The sequence below is a fragment of the Mytilus californianus genome, unplaced genomic scaffold (assembly GCF_021869535.1).
Source record: "Mytilus californianus isolate M0D057914Y unplaced genomic scaffold, xbMytCali1.0.p SCAF_4, whole genome shotgun sequence".
NCBI lineage: Eukaryota > Metazoa > Mollusca > Bivalvia > Mytilida > Mytilidae > Mytilus > Mytilus californianus.
Window position 1 is genome coordinate 70,851,038 of NW_026262690.1, and position 15,983 is coordinate 70,867,020.

At 32.5% G+C, this 15,983-nt stretch overlaps 1 protein-coding gene across 1 annotated transcript in view; it reads right to left on the reverse strand.

Annotated features, from left to right (window-relative positions):
• Positions 1–394: 394 nt before the first annotated feature.
• Positions 395–15,983, reverse strand: part of LOC127698636 (collagen alpha-5(IV) chain-like) — a 69,562-nt gene continuing 53,973 nt past the window's right edge. Inside the window, exons 30-39 of the mRNA XM_052202194.1 lie at positions 15,643–15,949; positions 14,689–14,742; positions 13,910–14,095; positions 13,155–13,288; positions 9,755–9,899; positions 7,759–8,095; positions 7,293–7,405; positions 3,359–3,564; positions 2,745–2,831; positions 395–2,100 (exon numbers count right to left, since the gene is read on the reverse strand). Of these exons, the coding sequence (XP_052058154.1) occupies positions 1,849–2,100; positions 2,745–2,831; positions 3,359–3,564; positions 7,293–7,405; positions 7,759–8,095; positions 9,755–9,899; positions 13,155–13,288; positions 13,910–14,095; positions 14,689–14,742; positions 15,643–15,949 (1,821 nt within the window). The 3' untranslated portion in view covers positions 395–1,848. The remainder of the gene's footprint in view (positions 2,101–2,744; positions 2,832–3,358; positions 3,565–7,292; positions 7,406–7,758; positions 8,096–9,754; positions 9,900–13,154; positions 13,289–13,909; positions 14,096–14,688; positions 14,743–15,642; positions 15,950–15,983) is intronic.

Sequence of the window (15,983 nt, forward strand, 5' to 3'; positions counted from 1 at the left end):
GCCTATCAGACCACTCATTTCAATGTCAATACAATACAAGGGCTCAATTGGGTAAAAGTAACTAACCAAACATCCATTTTTAAAACAACCATTATTTTTGAGTGAATGCCTGCTCTTTTCATCTTAAGAAAGAACAGCTTCAATCTGAATACACCATGCTTAATATGGATTCTATCTAGATCTATTCTTCACAATAAGATATATTAATATTTATTTTCCATTGCAAATGTGCATTTACAATCCATGATGGCACTATCTTTTTTGAGTTCAAAAACATCCACAAACAAAATTGTGTCTAGTTGGTGGTTAGGCTGCATCGTTTATAAAGCCAAATCTAAAGGAATGAAAGTGCACATATAAATGTCTACAATTGGTACAAAACAATAATTCAAAATTGGTTGTAAAAAGATTTATTGACTGACTAGAGACAAAAAATATCTGACTAAAGGTTTAATTTTTTTTGAGACAATTTAATACATTCAACCAACAGAATATTAAACTTTTGAATAAAAGAAAACCAAGATTTTGAAGTATAATTATTGAAAATTCTTATTACAAATTATTGTACAGACTCATAATAGAATGATACTATTAAAAAATACAGATAATCTCAACAAAAAAAAAGTAAACAAAAAGTCGTTGAAAGACATTGTGGTACCTGTTCCTTCTTCATTAAACAATCTTTACAATGATTGTTTTCAGTGTGATTCATGAAGGGGAACTCAAATTTAATAAAATAAAATAATTACCTTGAAATATGTTTAATTTTTCATAACCATTAAAAGAAGCTTTGAGTACAGTATCAAATTCAGAAACCATATAACAGTTTAAAATGTATTTTGTCCATATCAAGTCCTACAAATTGAGTATTCTCTCCATTTTCATCAATGCAAGTTGATGATAAAAATCATATAACCCCCCATACATTAGCAAATAAACTAAACATAAAGTATACAATGAAAATTCAAAAACAATACATACAACCATAGCACCTTATGAAATCAGTAAAAAAAAACTATTATACAATTTGAGCTTAATGCAATGATGAAAGAAAAAACCCTTAAATCTTAAGACATCCCTCCCTAAACTTTTAATTCATACATCTTTACTAAAATTGCAAAGAGAATCAAACTACATTTTCATGATATATGAATTAAATCCAGTACTGAATGGATCTGAAGAGGGCTAACATTGCATTCCTCAATACTAAACACAAACAAGTGAATCTGCTGTAACATTTTCTCTCCACCTTGTGGTTTTTTGTCATAAACATTCTATATTTTCTAACGTGCAATGTTATTTAAGCAAGGTCAGTTAGCCCTTTCTTATAAGCCATCTCTTATTTCCAATGAATAATTAATTATAAAACAGTACGTTAAAAAAATGCAGTCATTTGTTGAAATTTTCCCCATTATTCAGACATAAAATAACATTCCCTCATACAACTAGCTTTAGATTCAGTACTGAATTTATCTAGATACATCTGTATTATTTTCTCCCCTGTTTTCTGTTTTGCTTTCTCTTCATTACAATATTTAAAACTTTTTTTTTCCATCTAAAATTATTTGGTTCAATTTCCTGTCTGTTAAATAATCTTGCCTAGCATCAAACATTTTTTTTATTCTACAAATAATACTATACATATAAACTAATGAAAGTGGACATATCAATATTGTTTGAGCGAGCAAAGAAATCACAACTTTCTCACACATTCATACATCTTACAGAAGCATAGAATAACTTTTGACATAAACAAATCAACATTTTATTTATTCACATGTATGATCAATCGATTCAGTTTTTAGACAACATGTCAAGTGTAGATTAAAGTCAAAACAACCCATTAAATTAGCCTCTCATACAAACTTGACAACGACCAACTCTTGTTCTTAAGTTTCCTGCTTTTAGAGTTTCACCTATTGGTCTTCGGAATTGATTAAATTGTTCTATCGTAGCTATCCAGTAACTGAGAGAAGTGGCATAATAATTACATGTGCCTCTACTGTGGCACTCTATAAATGGAGCTGCTCTGAAATCTTCCAGACAAGATCCAGGGGACTGCATATTCTGACCAGAGCCACGACCACCAGCTCCAGTGTTCTGAAAAAATACATTTGTATATATAAATAAACAATGAAATAACAAGAAAAACAGTGCAAGGGGAGATAATTCATACAGAGAAAAGTGTTGGTTTAACAAGGTGAAAAAAGCACCATTACTGTTCAATATAGGGTAGCATATATCTTTAAAATATCAACCTCTTGCAAAACAGAAATATAGTGTAAGAAAAATAAAGTAGCAGCAAACATATTAATAATTAGATCAATATTAAAAGGTTTTTTCAGCTTTCTACATGGATCGACCATTAGATGTTATTCTTATTATTATAAAAACAATTTCTAAAGGCATTTCAATCTTCCTGGTGTTTTTCTGAACAAGCAAAAGGAATTATTTTGTCATTTTCTACAAACCATTTATCAGTTTGTTTATTTGATATCTTTTAAACTAATTTTCAGATTAATGCTGGCATTATGAAAATATAAAAGATCCAGTTGGCAGGTGTCTGAAAAAGTTATTTTTTACTAAAAATATAACAATTATCAATCAAATTCTGGAAAAGTCCTAAAAGACCACACTCAATAAATCAGACTTAAAAATGCCTCCTCTTGACATCGCAAGAAAAATCTTTATTTGTAAAACTGCATGTACTATTTAAATCTCAACAGGTTGACTATGGAACATACCATCAAGAAACTATATCCAATCCACATGCTACTGAATCCAACAGGACATTCTGGTAGTCTCAATGTTTGACTATGGACTGCCATTACCTGCAAAGGGTGACATAATATACAAACTTATAAATATAGAGGTCAACATGAAATTTTGTAGATATGAGAAATCAAGATTGATTGACTACCATTAGTTGATACCACTGCTTTTTTACTCCCATATCTTTTTCTGATTTCCAGGTAGTTATTCTGAATACTCCCTTGAATTATCCAATCAAATTCTATGCTTTTAATATTCTTTCATGTGGTAAGTTTTACAAAATGTGGACACTTTGTTAATTTTTGTTCATTCTAAAGTGTTTTTCCACAATTCTTCCTGTAGTAAGGTCGTCCATTTTAACACTTTTAGCCCTTGACAACAGAACATTTACAGAATTGCTCAGATTTTTTCAACAAATACTTTTGTCATATTTCTTTCATTTAAAAATATTGGTACATTTGTGACTTTTATGGTGCAGGTGGCTGCAAAAGGGACAAGGTTTTAAATCCCATCCCAATATCAATGTTAAATAAAGGCATCACTTTTATAATTTTGAGATCCTTCTGTCCTATAAACATTTTCTTACCTCTCCAACAGCTTCACAGACAGCACATCTGCTAATGTAATTCTGTAATGGACGTCCTGAGATAGGGTTCATCATTGGTGTCATGGGTTCCAAGGTAGATAACCAGTAACTGTAGTCATTTCTATTGGCCACATTACAAACGTTGTTGATGTTACAGAACATAAATGGCATGGTACTGAATCTTCTCAGACAACTTCCTGAAGTACCTGTTGTCGTGGAAATAAAAGATATAAATGTGAAGGTTCATGAAAGGGTAAGTTTATCCCATAATTAGGAATCTTAAAACAACAAGCATTCTGAGAGTATTGCATGGCAATACATAGTCCCCTACCGGGTAAAAATTCATTATACTGGAACAAAAAGCTAACTTGTTCTATAACTTGTCATGGTGTAAACAAAAAGAAAATATCAAGTCAATATCTTCAAGCATGACTAAAAACACTGAGGAAAACTGATTAAATGAGTGAATTTTTCAAGTCAAAGGACCATAACTCTACACAAAATTATCAGACCGAAACAAAATTTCGAACTTGATCTGTATAACTTGTCATGATAAAACTATATACCAATTATCAATCAATATCTTCAAGCATGATGAAAAAAAGTGTGGAAAACACTTTAACATTAGATATGATTAATAGTTCTCTAAAATTAGATATGATGTAATACAGTGTATATCTATTTTCAAATTAAAATCAAATATAATTAATAGTTCCAAATATTTTTTCTTTCATTTGTCAATAAAATGCTCCGCAGGGCGCAGCTTGATACGACCGCAGAGGTCGAACCCTGAACAGTTGGGGCAAGTATGGACACAACATTCAAGCTCTGAATTTGGATTGTGATTAAATATTTGACACAGCATAGGTTTCTGACACAGAATGAATGTGGTCTAAGAACTTAAAAATTTCAAATTGGACATTCACCTATTATGGTCCAATATCCAAAATCTAAATACATGGTTAGATTCAGCATATCAAAGAACCCCAAGAATTCAATTTTTGATGAAATCATACAAAGTTTAATTTTGGACCCTTTTGACCTCAATGTGGACAAAGTTGATAACGGGGCCCAAAAATCAAAAATCTAAATACATGGTTAAATTCAGCATATCAAAGAACCCCATATATTCAATTTTTGTTGAAATCAAACAAAGTTTAATTTTGGACCCCGATTTGGACCAACTTGAAAACTGGGCCCATAATCAAAAATCTAAATACATGTTTTGATTCAGCATATCAAAGAACCCTAAAAATTCAATTTTTGTTAAAATCAAACTAAGTTTAATTTTGGACCATTTGGACCTTAATGTAGACCAATTTGAAAACGGAACCAAAAATTAAGAATCTAAATACACGGTTAGATTCGGCATATCAAAGAACCCCAATAATTCAATTTTTGATGAAATCAAACAAAGTTAAATTTTGGACCCTTTGGACCTCAATGTGGACCAATTTAAAAACGGGGCCCAAAATCCAAAAACTTAATACACGGTTAGATTCAGCATATTAAAGAACCCCAAGAATTCAAGAATAAAACCCCATTGAAATTGATCAAGAAATAAGCAATTTATACGAAGCATCTTCTTTTGCACAATACTGTGCAATTGAATATTTCTTGCTATTGCGCAATACTGTACAATTGACAATTTCTTGCTATTGCGCAATATTGTGCTATTGGATATTTCTTGCTATTGCGCAATACTGTGCAATTGAAGATTTCTTGCTATTGCGCAATACTGTGCAATTGAAGATTTCTTGCTATTGTGCAATACTGTGCAATTGAAAATTTCTTGCTATTGCACAATACTTATTATATAATAATTTACACATCCTGTTTGGTGTGTATCTCCTACCATATCATTATTATTTGCTTTTAAATATAAAACAGAAATAACCAACTTAAAATGGAAAATTTTAAAAGAAAAAAAAAGGGAAAAAAAGAAAAAAAAAGTAAAAAAAAATCCCCCCCCCAAATTTTTTGAACCCCCTTATGATTCATCACCCCCAAACTCAATCCCAGCCTTCCCTTTGTGGTATGGTACCTTGCAGTACAATTTCAGAGAGATCCATACACTTGAACACAAGTTATTGTCTGGAAACTAGAAAAATGCTTATTTTTGGCCCCTTTTTGGCCCCCAATTCCTAAACGTTTCGGGCAATTACCCCCAAACTCAATTCCAGCTTTCCCTTTGTGATATGGAACCATGTAGTACAATTTCAGAAATATCCAAACACTTACACACAAGTTATTGTCATGAAACTAGAAAAATGCTTGTTTTTTGCCCCTTTTTTGGCCCCTAATTCCTACAATTTTGAGGCAATTACCCCCAAAATCAATTACAGCCTTTCCTTTGTGATAGTGAACCTTGTGGTACAATGTCAGAGAGATCCATACACTTACACACAAGTTATTGTCTGGAAGTTACAAAAATGCTTATTTTTGGCCCCTTTTTGGCCCCTAATTCCTTAACTGTTGGTACCATAACCCCCAAAATCAATCCCAACCTTCCTTTCGTGGTATTGAACCTTATGGTAAAATTTCATGGAGATCCATTCACTTAAACTAAAGTTAGGGTGCGAAAACCAATGTGTCTTTGGACGACGCCGGACGACACCAGACGACGACGCCAACGTCATACCAATATACGACCAAAAATTTTTAATTTTTGCGGTCGTATAAAAACTAATATAGATTTGTAACTTATCTATAAAATGTCAACAATTTTTATCTACACAATGTAATGTAATATATACATTAATAAAAATAGATTATTATCTAATTAAAGGATTTCACTTTTTTCATAATTTTTTTTATATATATTTAGCATTCAGAAAATTAGTTTATACAAAATAACAAACAAACCTGCCAAAAAAATCTTCAAATAATTTACCAAAGAATGTCTTTTAAAAAATTAGTTATCCCCCTTTGTACAGAAATATGGTTTAACATAGTACTCTAACATTAGATATGGTCCAGAGTTATGGTCCATAACTCTGGACTAAATATTCAGACCGGAACAAAAATCAAACTTGATCTATAACTTGTCATGGCAAAACTATATACCAAATATCAAATCAATATCTTCAAGAACGAAGAAAAAAGTGTGGAAAGCTGATTTGCTGGACTGACGGATGGACAGACAGACGGACAGACAGACGGACAGAGTGCAAACCTAAAGTCCCCTTCGACTTCGTTGGTAGGGCACTAATAACAGTCATTATGTAACTGACCATTGAGTACCTTTAGGTCCTAACTGATCATATAATTTTAGAGGGGAGTATTTTCAAATTTTTTAAAGTATTGTCCAATGAAAATAACACTTTATAAATCTTATGCATCCCAGGTGCTTTTCTGGATTCACCTTCATCATGAACTCTCAAACCTATATACATCAAAACAATAAATGTGTACAGGTTGCCCCTAATGTAAGTTATTTTATGATCAAAACCATCTTAGATGTGTGGACGACTCATTTTAAGTATTTCTGATCTTTATCTGGTACAAATCATTCTATACAAATTTTAAAGTACCATCTCAAGAAAAAATCACTGGCATTTGAATCCAAATACCGGTAGGCTTTATAAATACTAAAATTAAAAATCTTTGCATTTCATCCTTATTCCTATTTATAGAATAATGATCACGTTAGTTGATTAATTGTATCTTCTACTTCTACCAGATATTGGCCACAATCAACAACCTGATTATCCTGCCATGACTTTGGTGGGCATACAGACCCTTCCCCCTTCCCCCATAATGTTTGAATTTTGTTCAGCTTTGTCACCGAGGCTTTGCCCAACAGTGCTGATACAACCTCAGTAGGATTAGAGTAAGGGGAGCTTAACATTGTATTCTTTATGATATTTAGGCTGTAGATCCCATTTTATTCGTATGATTTAATACATTAGTATATAAACACAGAAATACACACCTAAATCTTGTCCAACAGCTCTTCCATTACCCATAATAAAACTGAGAGAGAAGCCTTCCCACATTATGCTGGTACCACTAGGACATTCTGGAACCAATGTTGTTTGACTGTGCCTGCAAATTTCACAATTATCATTCACATTGTTTCAGAATATAATACACTTTTTTATATTTTTTTTTGATTTTTTTGAGTTCATGTCCATGAGTTGCTGTTTTTAAAAAATTATACTTGATAATATTTTGCCATAAGGGTATCTGAATCTCATTGAAACATATTTTGTTGTTTATCTAAAACCAAGACCTAAAATATTTAGAAAAAATACCACTTAAAAAATGGAATGATGCATTTTAATTAAAATTGAAAATTTCTGAGGATTACAAAAATACCTAAATCTATGCTGAAAAGACATGTGACAATTTTAAAATAGTTTAACAAAATAAATACAGCCATATTTTATGTAACCAACCTAGCAAAGTATATTCCTGGTGAAACACCCTGTCTACCATTTGCTCCATCAGCCCCTGGAGGTCCAGGTGTCCCATCTAATCCTCCTCTACCCGACTGTCCAGAAAAGCCATCAAGACCAGGATTACCTAATTCCCCTTTTGGCCCTGGAATACCTGGCTCTCCTGTCTGACCAGGGAATCCTGATTTACCTATAGGACCTTCTTCACCAGGAAGTCCACTACGACCATTGGCTCCTTTTTGACCAGGGAACCCAGGTTCTCCTTGCTGTCCTTTAGGTCCATCACCAGGAAATACAATTGGAGATGGACCATTCTGTCCCACCATTCCCTTAGGTCCTAAAATGTATAATAAATTTCTATTGTGAAATACTTTTGTATATTTTAAACTCGTTATAATTAAAATATTGTGTGCATTGATCAAAGAAAATCTTTAACAATGATACAACATCGAAACGTTCAGATATTTGTTTGAAATTTTTTATTTAAATGACTTTGACTTTTCTAATGAATTACTGTGAAAGTACTTTTACTTGTGGGGTACCAATTTTCGTGGTTTTCGTGGATGGCTTTATCCACAAATTTAAGTGTCAAACGAAATATAACAACTGTTGTCCAATTCTAGACATGCAAAGATCTCCGTGTAAGTTTGACTATATGGATACGGGCATATAATCTAGAGAATACATTGTACATCGAATATTAGCAAACACATTAGGAACTATATATACATGAACATCTGCAGACAGATTTAACCAATTTAAACTTTTCACCTTTTAATTCTCATATAAAATTATGAAAGTCAGACTTCTGGTGATGATGTGCGATGATGATGCCTTCATTTTATCTCCTCATAATTTTCGTACAAAAAAAATTCATATTAAGCTTGTTTTTTTTTATTTCACAAGAAATAATTCTATACTTCAAAGTACATTTGTAGCATTTTTTATGTTACTGCTTTCTTTAAGTGACACGTTTATGTCCCAATTAACACCTTTGATAATCGTTAATCTGTTGAACATTCGATCTTGGGTTAATTAGTGTCATCACTTCTGATTACACATGTGCAACAATATAAATGTTTACTTTGCAATTTCCTTCTCTCAAGACAATTTGTAAGCTTTAACGAATCAGCCTATATCCGAAAGCACTTATTTTATTAAAAATTTGATAAATGGTGTCAGATTTTGTCAAACAAGAGCTGCTAATGTCAATCTTGTTAATTTGGTCCGACAAAAAATGTTTTGAATGTAAAGAAAGTCAGATTTTTTTCAGAAAAACACTTTTAATGTCATGTGTCTGATTTTGTCAGCCATGGATTGTAAATGTAAATGTAGTCAGATTTTGTCACACAAGAGCTTTTAATATCAATGCAGTCAGATTTTGTTTGACAACAACTGTAAATGTTGATGTAGTCAGATTTTGTCAGATAAACACTTTTAATGTCAAGTGTCATATTTTGTCAATCATGGGTTGTAAATGTAAATGTAGTCATTTGTCAGACTAGAATTTTTAATGCCATTGCAGTCAGATTTTGTCAGACTAGAGCTGTTAATTTTAATGCAGTTACTTTGGTCAGAAAAGAGTGGTTAATAATGTCAATGTAAAATAACACTTAATAATGTTGTTAGATTTTCTGTCAATGATTTTGAATACATTTACAGCATGTCTAGATTCGGGTAAAATTAGGATTTGCAATACAGTGTTGATCAGTGGCGGATCCAGAAATTTTCATAAGAGGGGGCCCACTGACTGCTTAAGAGGGGGCTTGCTCCAGTCATGCTTCAGTGATTCCCTATATAATCAACCAAATTTTTCCCACAAAAGGGGGGGGGGGGGGGGCCCGGGCCCCCTGAAAAACCCTCTAAATCCGCCTCTGTTGATACCTGTGAAAAATATCTGTGTTTCACTTGAAAAGAAGAGAAAGTAAAAAATATAATTTTATTAGAGTCATATCAAATATGATCTGCAGTTATGTTGAATCCAATGTTTCTTTACCTCTTGAACCATCTTGACCTCTCGTCCCACGGAAACCATTACGACCTTGTGCTCCAGGTTCTCCTGGTAACCCTGGTCTACCATCAAAACCAAAATCTCCTCCTTCTCCTTTATTTCCAGGAAGAGCAGCAATACCATCTTCACCCTAAAGACAACAAATATATCAATACTATTGCATCATCAAATTGAAAGGTATGATATAATAGGGGACACATGCACTAAGTTTGATTTCACGATAAATACTTTGATAGTTTAAATGTGTATTTGAATGAAAGTCACAAATAGAGGCCTTTTAACTTGAAAACACAAGAAATATGATTGACACATACTTTGCATAAAAACAATCCTTTTAACTTTACTTACAAAATTATAATCAATTTTTCAGCAACTAGATATGCTTACTGTTATTTGTCACAGTTTTTTTCATTATTAATATTTTCAAAAAGGTTGTGTACCTGACATACTATTTCTGAACTGACCTAACTGTTAATTAGACCTTAAATCAGTAATGTGTTTAACAATTAATCTATTCTTTTTTTAATTTAAAGAAGAATATTTTAACAAACAAAATTTTTGGTTATTAGAATCATATTTCTCAAGTGAAGCAGATTATTCAGGTACATTTCTATATCATAGATTTACAGGTACCTCAGTTATGCTTGATCCATTTTGATTTAAAAGACAAACAATTTTTTTTACAAATCAATCTGAATAGACCTATTAACAGGCAAGTTACTTCCAGAACTAGTTTGTCAGTTACAAAACTTTTTTAACTTACAGCAGACAAATTTGTTAAAATAACAATAAGCATTTATACCTGCCAGACAATTGCAATGGATAACAATTTTAACACTGTTTAATATGCTCCTAAAGGGAACATAAATGATATGGGTCTATAAAACTATGGTAGTAAACAAAGGACCCTATGGACAATACATACAAATGTCTTCTTTTAGAGAACCACTGAATGGAATGGAACCAAACATGGCATGAATGTTCCTTATGAGGTGCTGACCAAGTGTCGTTACTTTGTAGCCAATCAATCATCCAAGATGGCTGCCAGCAGGGAACTTAGTTTAACAAAGGACCCTATGTGAAATACATACAAAAGTCTTCTTTTGAAGAACCTCTGAATGGAGTGAAATAAAACATGGTATGAATGTTCTTTATGAGGTGCTGACCAAGTGTTGTTACTTTGTAACAAATCCATCAACCAAGATGGCTGCCAACGGGGGACTTAGTTTAACAAAGGACCCTACGGGAAATATATACAAATGTTTCCTTCTAGAAAACCGCTTAATGGATTGAAACCAAACATGGTATGAATGTTTCTTTAAAGGTGCTGAACAAGAGTTGTTACTTTGTAGCTGATTTGTCATCCAAGATGGCTGCCAGCAGGGGGAGTAAGTTTAACATAGGACCCTATGGGAAATACATACAAATGTTTTCTTCTAGAGAACCACTGAATAGAATGAAACCAAACATGGCATGAATGTTCCTAATGAGGTGCTGACCAAGTGTTGTTACTTTGTAATGAAACATCATCCAAAGTAACCGCCAGCAGGGGACTTAGTTTAACATAAGACCCTATGGGAAATACATAGAAATGCTTCTTCTAGAGGAGCACTGAAAGGAATGAAACCAAACATGCCATAAATGTTCCTTATGAGGTGCATGAAGTGTTGATACTTTGTTGCCTATTTACTGTTCAAGATGGCCATCAGGATTTTTTATTAAATTACGGGGCCAATATTAAACCAAATTTGGCCTCAATCATTATTAGGGTATCTGTTATGATTTTAATCTATTTTTACATGATTTCCAAAACCAAAGTAGAATCACGTGAGGGACACAGGCTCTTGATAGCCTCTAGTTTATTCTCCCTACAACAATTATTCTAATTTTTACACGTGACTTTCAACGGTCAATTGGAAAGTCCAGAATTAAACACTTTAAAAACGTTTAAGATAACTGTAACAATGTCACAATGTCATTAATGCATCAAAGTATTTTTTCATTCAATTTGCATTCAATGGCACAGGATTAAATCACTTTTACGAGCCAATAATCAGCATGTTTTGTTTTATCAAAATACATCAAATAATTTTCTGATCTTAAAAAATCCGCTCATATACAGAATTAAAAAAATAATACTCTTGGCCTTTAATAACAAAAAGAAAATGAGCGCCACATAACCTTAAAATAGATGATGACTCATTGCTGAGATGTCACATTGCTGAAAGGATTTTCCCAAGAATTCAACGAAATTCTAGGAGAGGAATGAAACAGTAATAGTGAAAATAGACGTTTAAATAATAAATATGTAAGAACATACACAACTTCTCTTTTTAAAGCCGATATTAGTGAACATGCAATGAAAAATTTCTGGTTAAGATTTTTTGAAGTAGCACGTTGCCGATGATTAATACTTATGCATGACGTCATGAATAAAGTGGATATCCCCAAATGTCACGAACTTACAAGCATTACGATCTTGCAATCATCAAGGATATCTGATTACTTAAGTATGCTGATAAACGAAACAAATATGTACCAATAACCTTCAGGAGCTCATTAAGTAGCAGCTGCCTAATATGAATGTAAGCTAACAACAACATCTACGTCATTAGGTATGATAAATAGTTGTCTCATTTGCAAGCATACTACATTTCCTTAATCTTATATGTAAATAATAGTAAGGATGTGAGGTATACCCCAATACAGGGATTGTCAATGTATTAAAAGCCCATAATATGCAACATGTTAAAAGGGTGTTAATTCTATCATTTTAGGGTGTTGACCTAATGTAGAATGTTACTGGTCAACTGTTTCTATAAATATAGTCTAAGATTCTAAGAAACACAGATTATTTAATTTCTGTTTCACACAAGTGCTTAAATAGCATTGATGAAATTTTATTACAAATGCAATTCTGATTTAAAGAATTATGTCGATCAACCTATTTCTAATAGAATAATTCTAATAGAATGAAAATTCTCCAGAAAATCATGATGAACATAACAGCATGAGAATATTCTCTTAAAAGATCATGATGAACATAACAGCATGAGAATATTCTCTTAAAAGATCATGATGAACAAAACAGCATGAGAATATTCTCTTAGAAGATCATGATGAACAAAACAGCATGAGAATATTCTATTAAAAGATCATGATGAACATAACAGCATGAGAATATTCTCTTAAAAGATCATGATGAACAAAACAGCATGAGAATATTCTCTTAAAAGATCATGATGAACAAAACAGCATGAGAATATTCTCTTAAAAGATCATGATGAACAAAACAGCATGAGAATATTCTCTTAAAAGATCATGATGAACAAAACAACAGAGGTGATAATTAAAGCTAAATTTGCAATGTCAGCTTGAAACTTACTGGTAATCCTGAAAGTCCTGGTGTTCCCTCACGACCTGGCTCTCCATTAATTCCATCAAAACCACGTTCACCTTTTTGTCCATCTAATCCACTCAATCCAGGTCTGCCTGGATAACCTTTGGGTCCACTATTTCCTAAAGAAAAATGTTTCAACAATGATAAAACTTTGCATTAAGCTACTTTTACAAAAGAAATATTACAGTTGTTACAATCAACATTCATTGTATATTCTTACCAAACCATTCTAAATTTTTATAAATTTTCATTATAACAGTTTTTGTTAAACAGATTACTAATCTACTTGCAATGGTTGAAAACATTGTCTTTATTGTCCAATTGATATATGTATATGGGTCAATTATACTTCAAAGCAATTATCACCAATTACAGCATCATTACATTTTTGGGGAATGATAATCTTTATAGGATACTCACTATATTTACATCATCTAACTAGAAGAAACCCACATATTCATATCTTTACTGATGTAGAAATTGATCAAATAAAAAGGATACATATGGCCCTTTATATTATTGTAAAAACCAAACATTGTAGCGCCGCGAGGGAACAAGCACGTCTGTTTTAAGTCTCACCACTTCTCTTTATCAGTTTCAAAAAGAGAAGTCACTTCTCACTATGATTCTGAATTAGTGTGAGACCTGTAAATAAATCATAATGTTGTCTCATTGAATGGTGAGATCTGTTAATGGTTTGACCCTAGATGACAATTTGTTTAAAACATTATAAGAATTACCGGGATTTCCTGGGAATCCATTATCTCCAGGTTCTCCTTTGATTCCAAATCCTTGGAGTCCTGGATTTCCCTTCATTCCAGGAAGACCATTTAATCCTGGAGCCCCTTCTTCTCCACGAGGACCTTTGACACCTGGTCTTCCATCATTTCCTGGTAAACCTAGATCACCTGGTGCTCCTCTGAAATCTAAAAATAGCACATAATCACATTCAATGTTATAGATTAATACATAATATGGAAATTATTATAAAATTATTTAATATCAAAAACATTTGTGAACTTTCCTTAAGGGTAAAGTAGACAATGTGTATATAACATATAACATCTCCTTATTTTATATTACTTTAACATTAGCTGGAAGGGAAGCATAAGCAATTGCAAATACATTATTTTCTGTACCTTAAAGTTTCTATACTTCCCTCTTTGACCTATATCAACAATAACCTGCATAAATTGTATACGTGAAACTAGAGGCTCCTAGAGCCTAAATTGCTCAACTGGGAAATTTTCCTTAAATAACTAAAGATCTAGTGAAGATAACTTCTTATAATTCTATCGACAGATGGTTTTGTTTTCATCAATGCCCTAATGATAAAAAATATTGGAGGGATTAGACCTGATGCATTTTAAAAGGAACCAACAGGCATTTACCTTTCAGAAATTCCTTCAAGTCCTAACCACTAATCTATCATGCATCTTACTGTAAAAAAGCCATGGCTTTTATTTAGTTCAAATACATATTCCCTGCAAGTGACATTTTAATTTAAATAACAACTTACCAAATGGTGCATCATCTCCTGGGGCTCCTGGTAACCCTGGGAAACCATCATCCCCTGAAATAAAGAGTTATTTTATTAACATCCATAAATACATCAAATTATTCTACCATTTAACATATTAATGAAAATCCCTACAACAACCTCAGAAGTAATTATTTAGGAACAAAATATATTTAAAAATTTGAATATAAAGAAATACAACATGAGTCAGAATATATGTTGAACTTACAAGGTTAAAAAACAATTTTATTTATAACAGATAAAACATTTTGTTTTAAATTCGAGGATATATAATTGTTAACACACCCTCTATATAAAGGAGAAGAGCTTACAGGGACCTGCTGGCATACATTTTTCTGTCCACTTTTAGGTATAATTCTCTTTCATGATTTTGAACAGAATTGTAGTGTCTAAAATCTATTTTTTTGTAACTATGAATTTGACCTTGAACCTAGTGATTTGAAAATCATTAGGGATCATCCTCTCATTAAATGTAACTTTATATAGAAGTAAAATTGCAATCCCATATATAGTATCTAATTTAGAATCCAGAAACCAGTTCCCTACACAAATTTCAGTCTACTATAATTAACTTTGACCTAGGACCTAGTGATAAGAAATTATATCTAATTATATCACCATACATTATGAAAATTTGCACATGAAATTAATTGATTTCATGTGAATTTCATGTATAAACTCAATTTCAGTCAAATTAAATTCTATCTTTATAAATATTCTTTGTTAAATTCTATACATTGTACTATTACTATTTGTAAAGATGCAGTTTTCTTAAGTGTTGTTGTCAATTTAGAGGTATTTAATTTTTTTATCTGACAACCCTGCATACCATCTGGTATCCACTTAAGGGAACTCTACCAGCACAAAACAAAGGAGGCGTTGGTTCAGCAGCTCTTTATTGTACTATTTGGTGTAGACTAAACACTATCATACCTGGCCTTCCTGGTTCTCCTGTTATACCAGGTAATCCACCTAGACCATTATCTCCATTGCTACCCCTCAATCCAGGGAAACCAGGCAATCCTGCATCTCCACCAGGTCCTTGGGTACCTGGATTACCATTCCTTCCTCTGTCTCCTAATCCTCCTTTTGCACCTGGTAATCCTGGGAATCCAGATCTTCCATCAAGTCCTGGTAATCCAGGGAAACCTTCACGTCCTGGCTCTCCAATTATACCGTTAAGACCTGGTTCTCCTCTCTGACCGTCTAATCCAGGGAATCCATCTAAACCACGGTCTCCCTGTAAAATATTGGTTTTACAATAAGATCTTAAA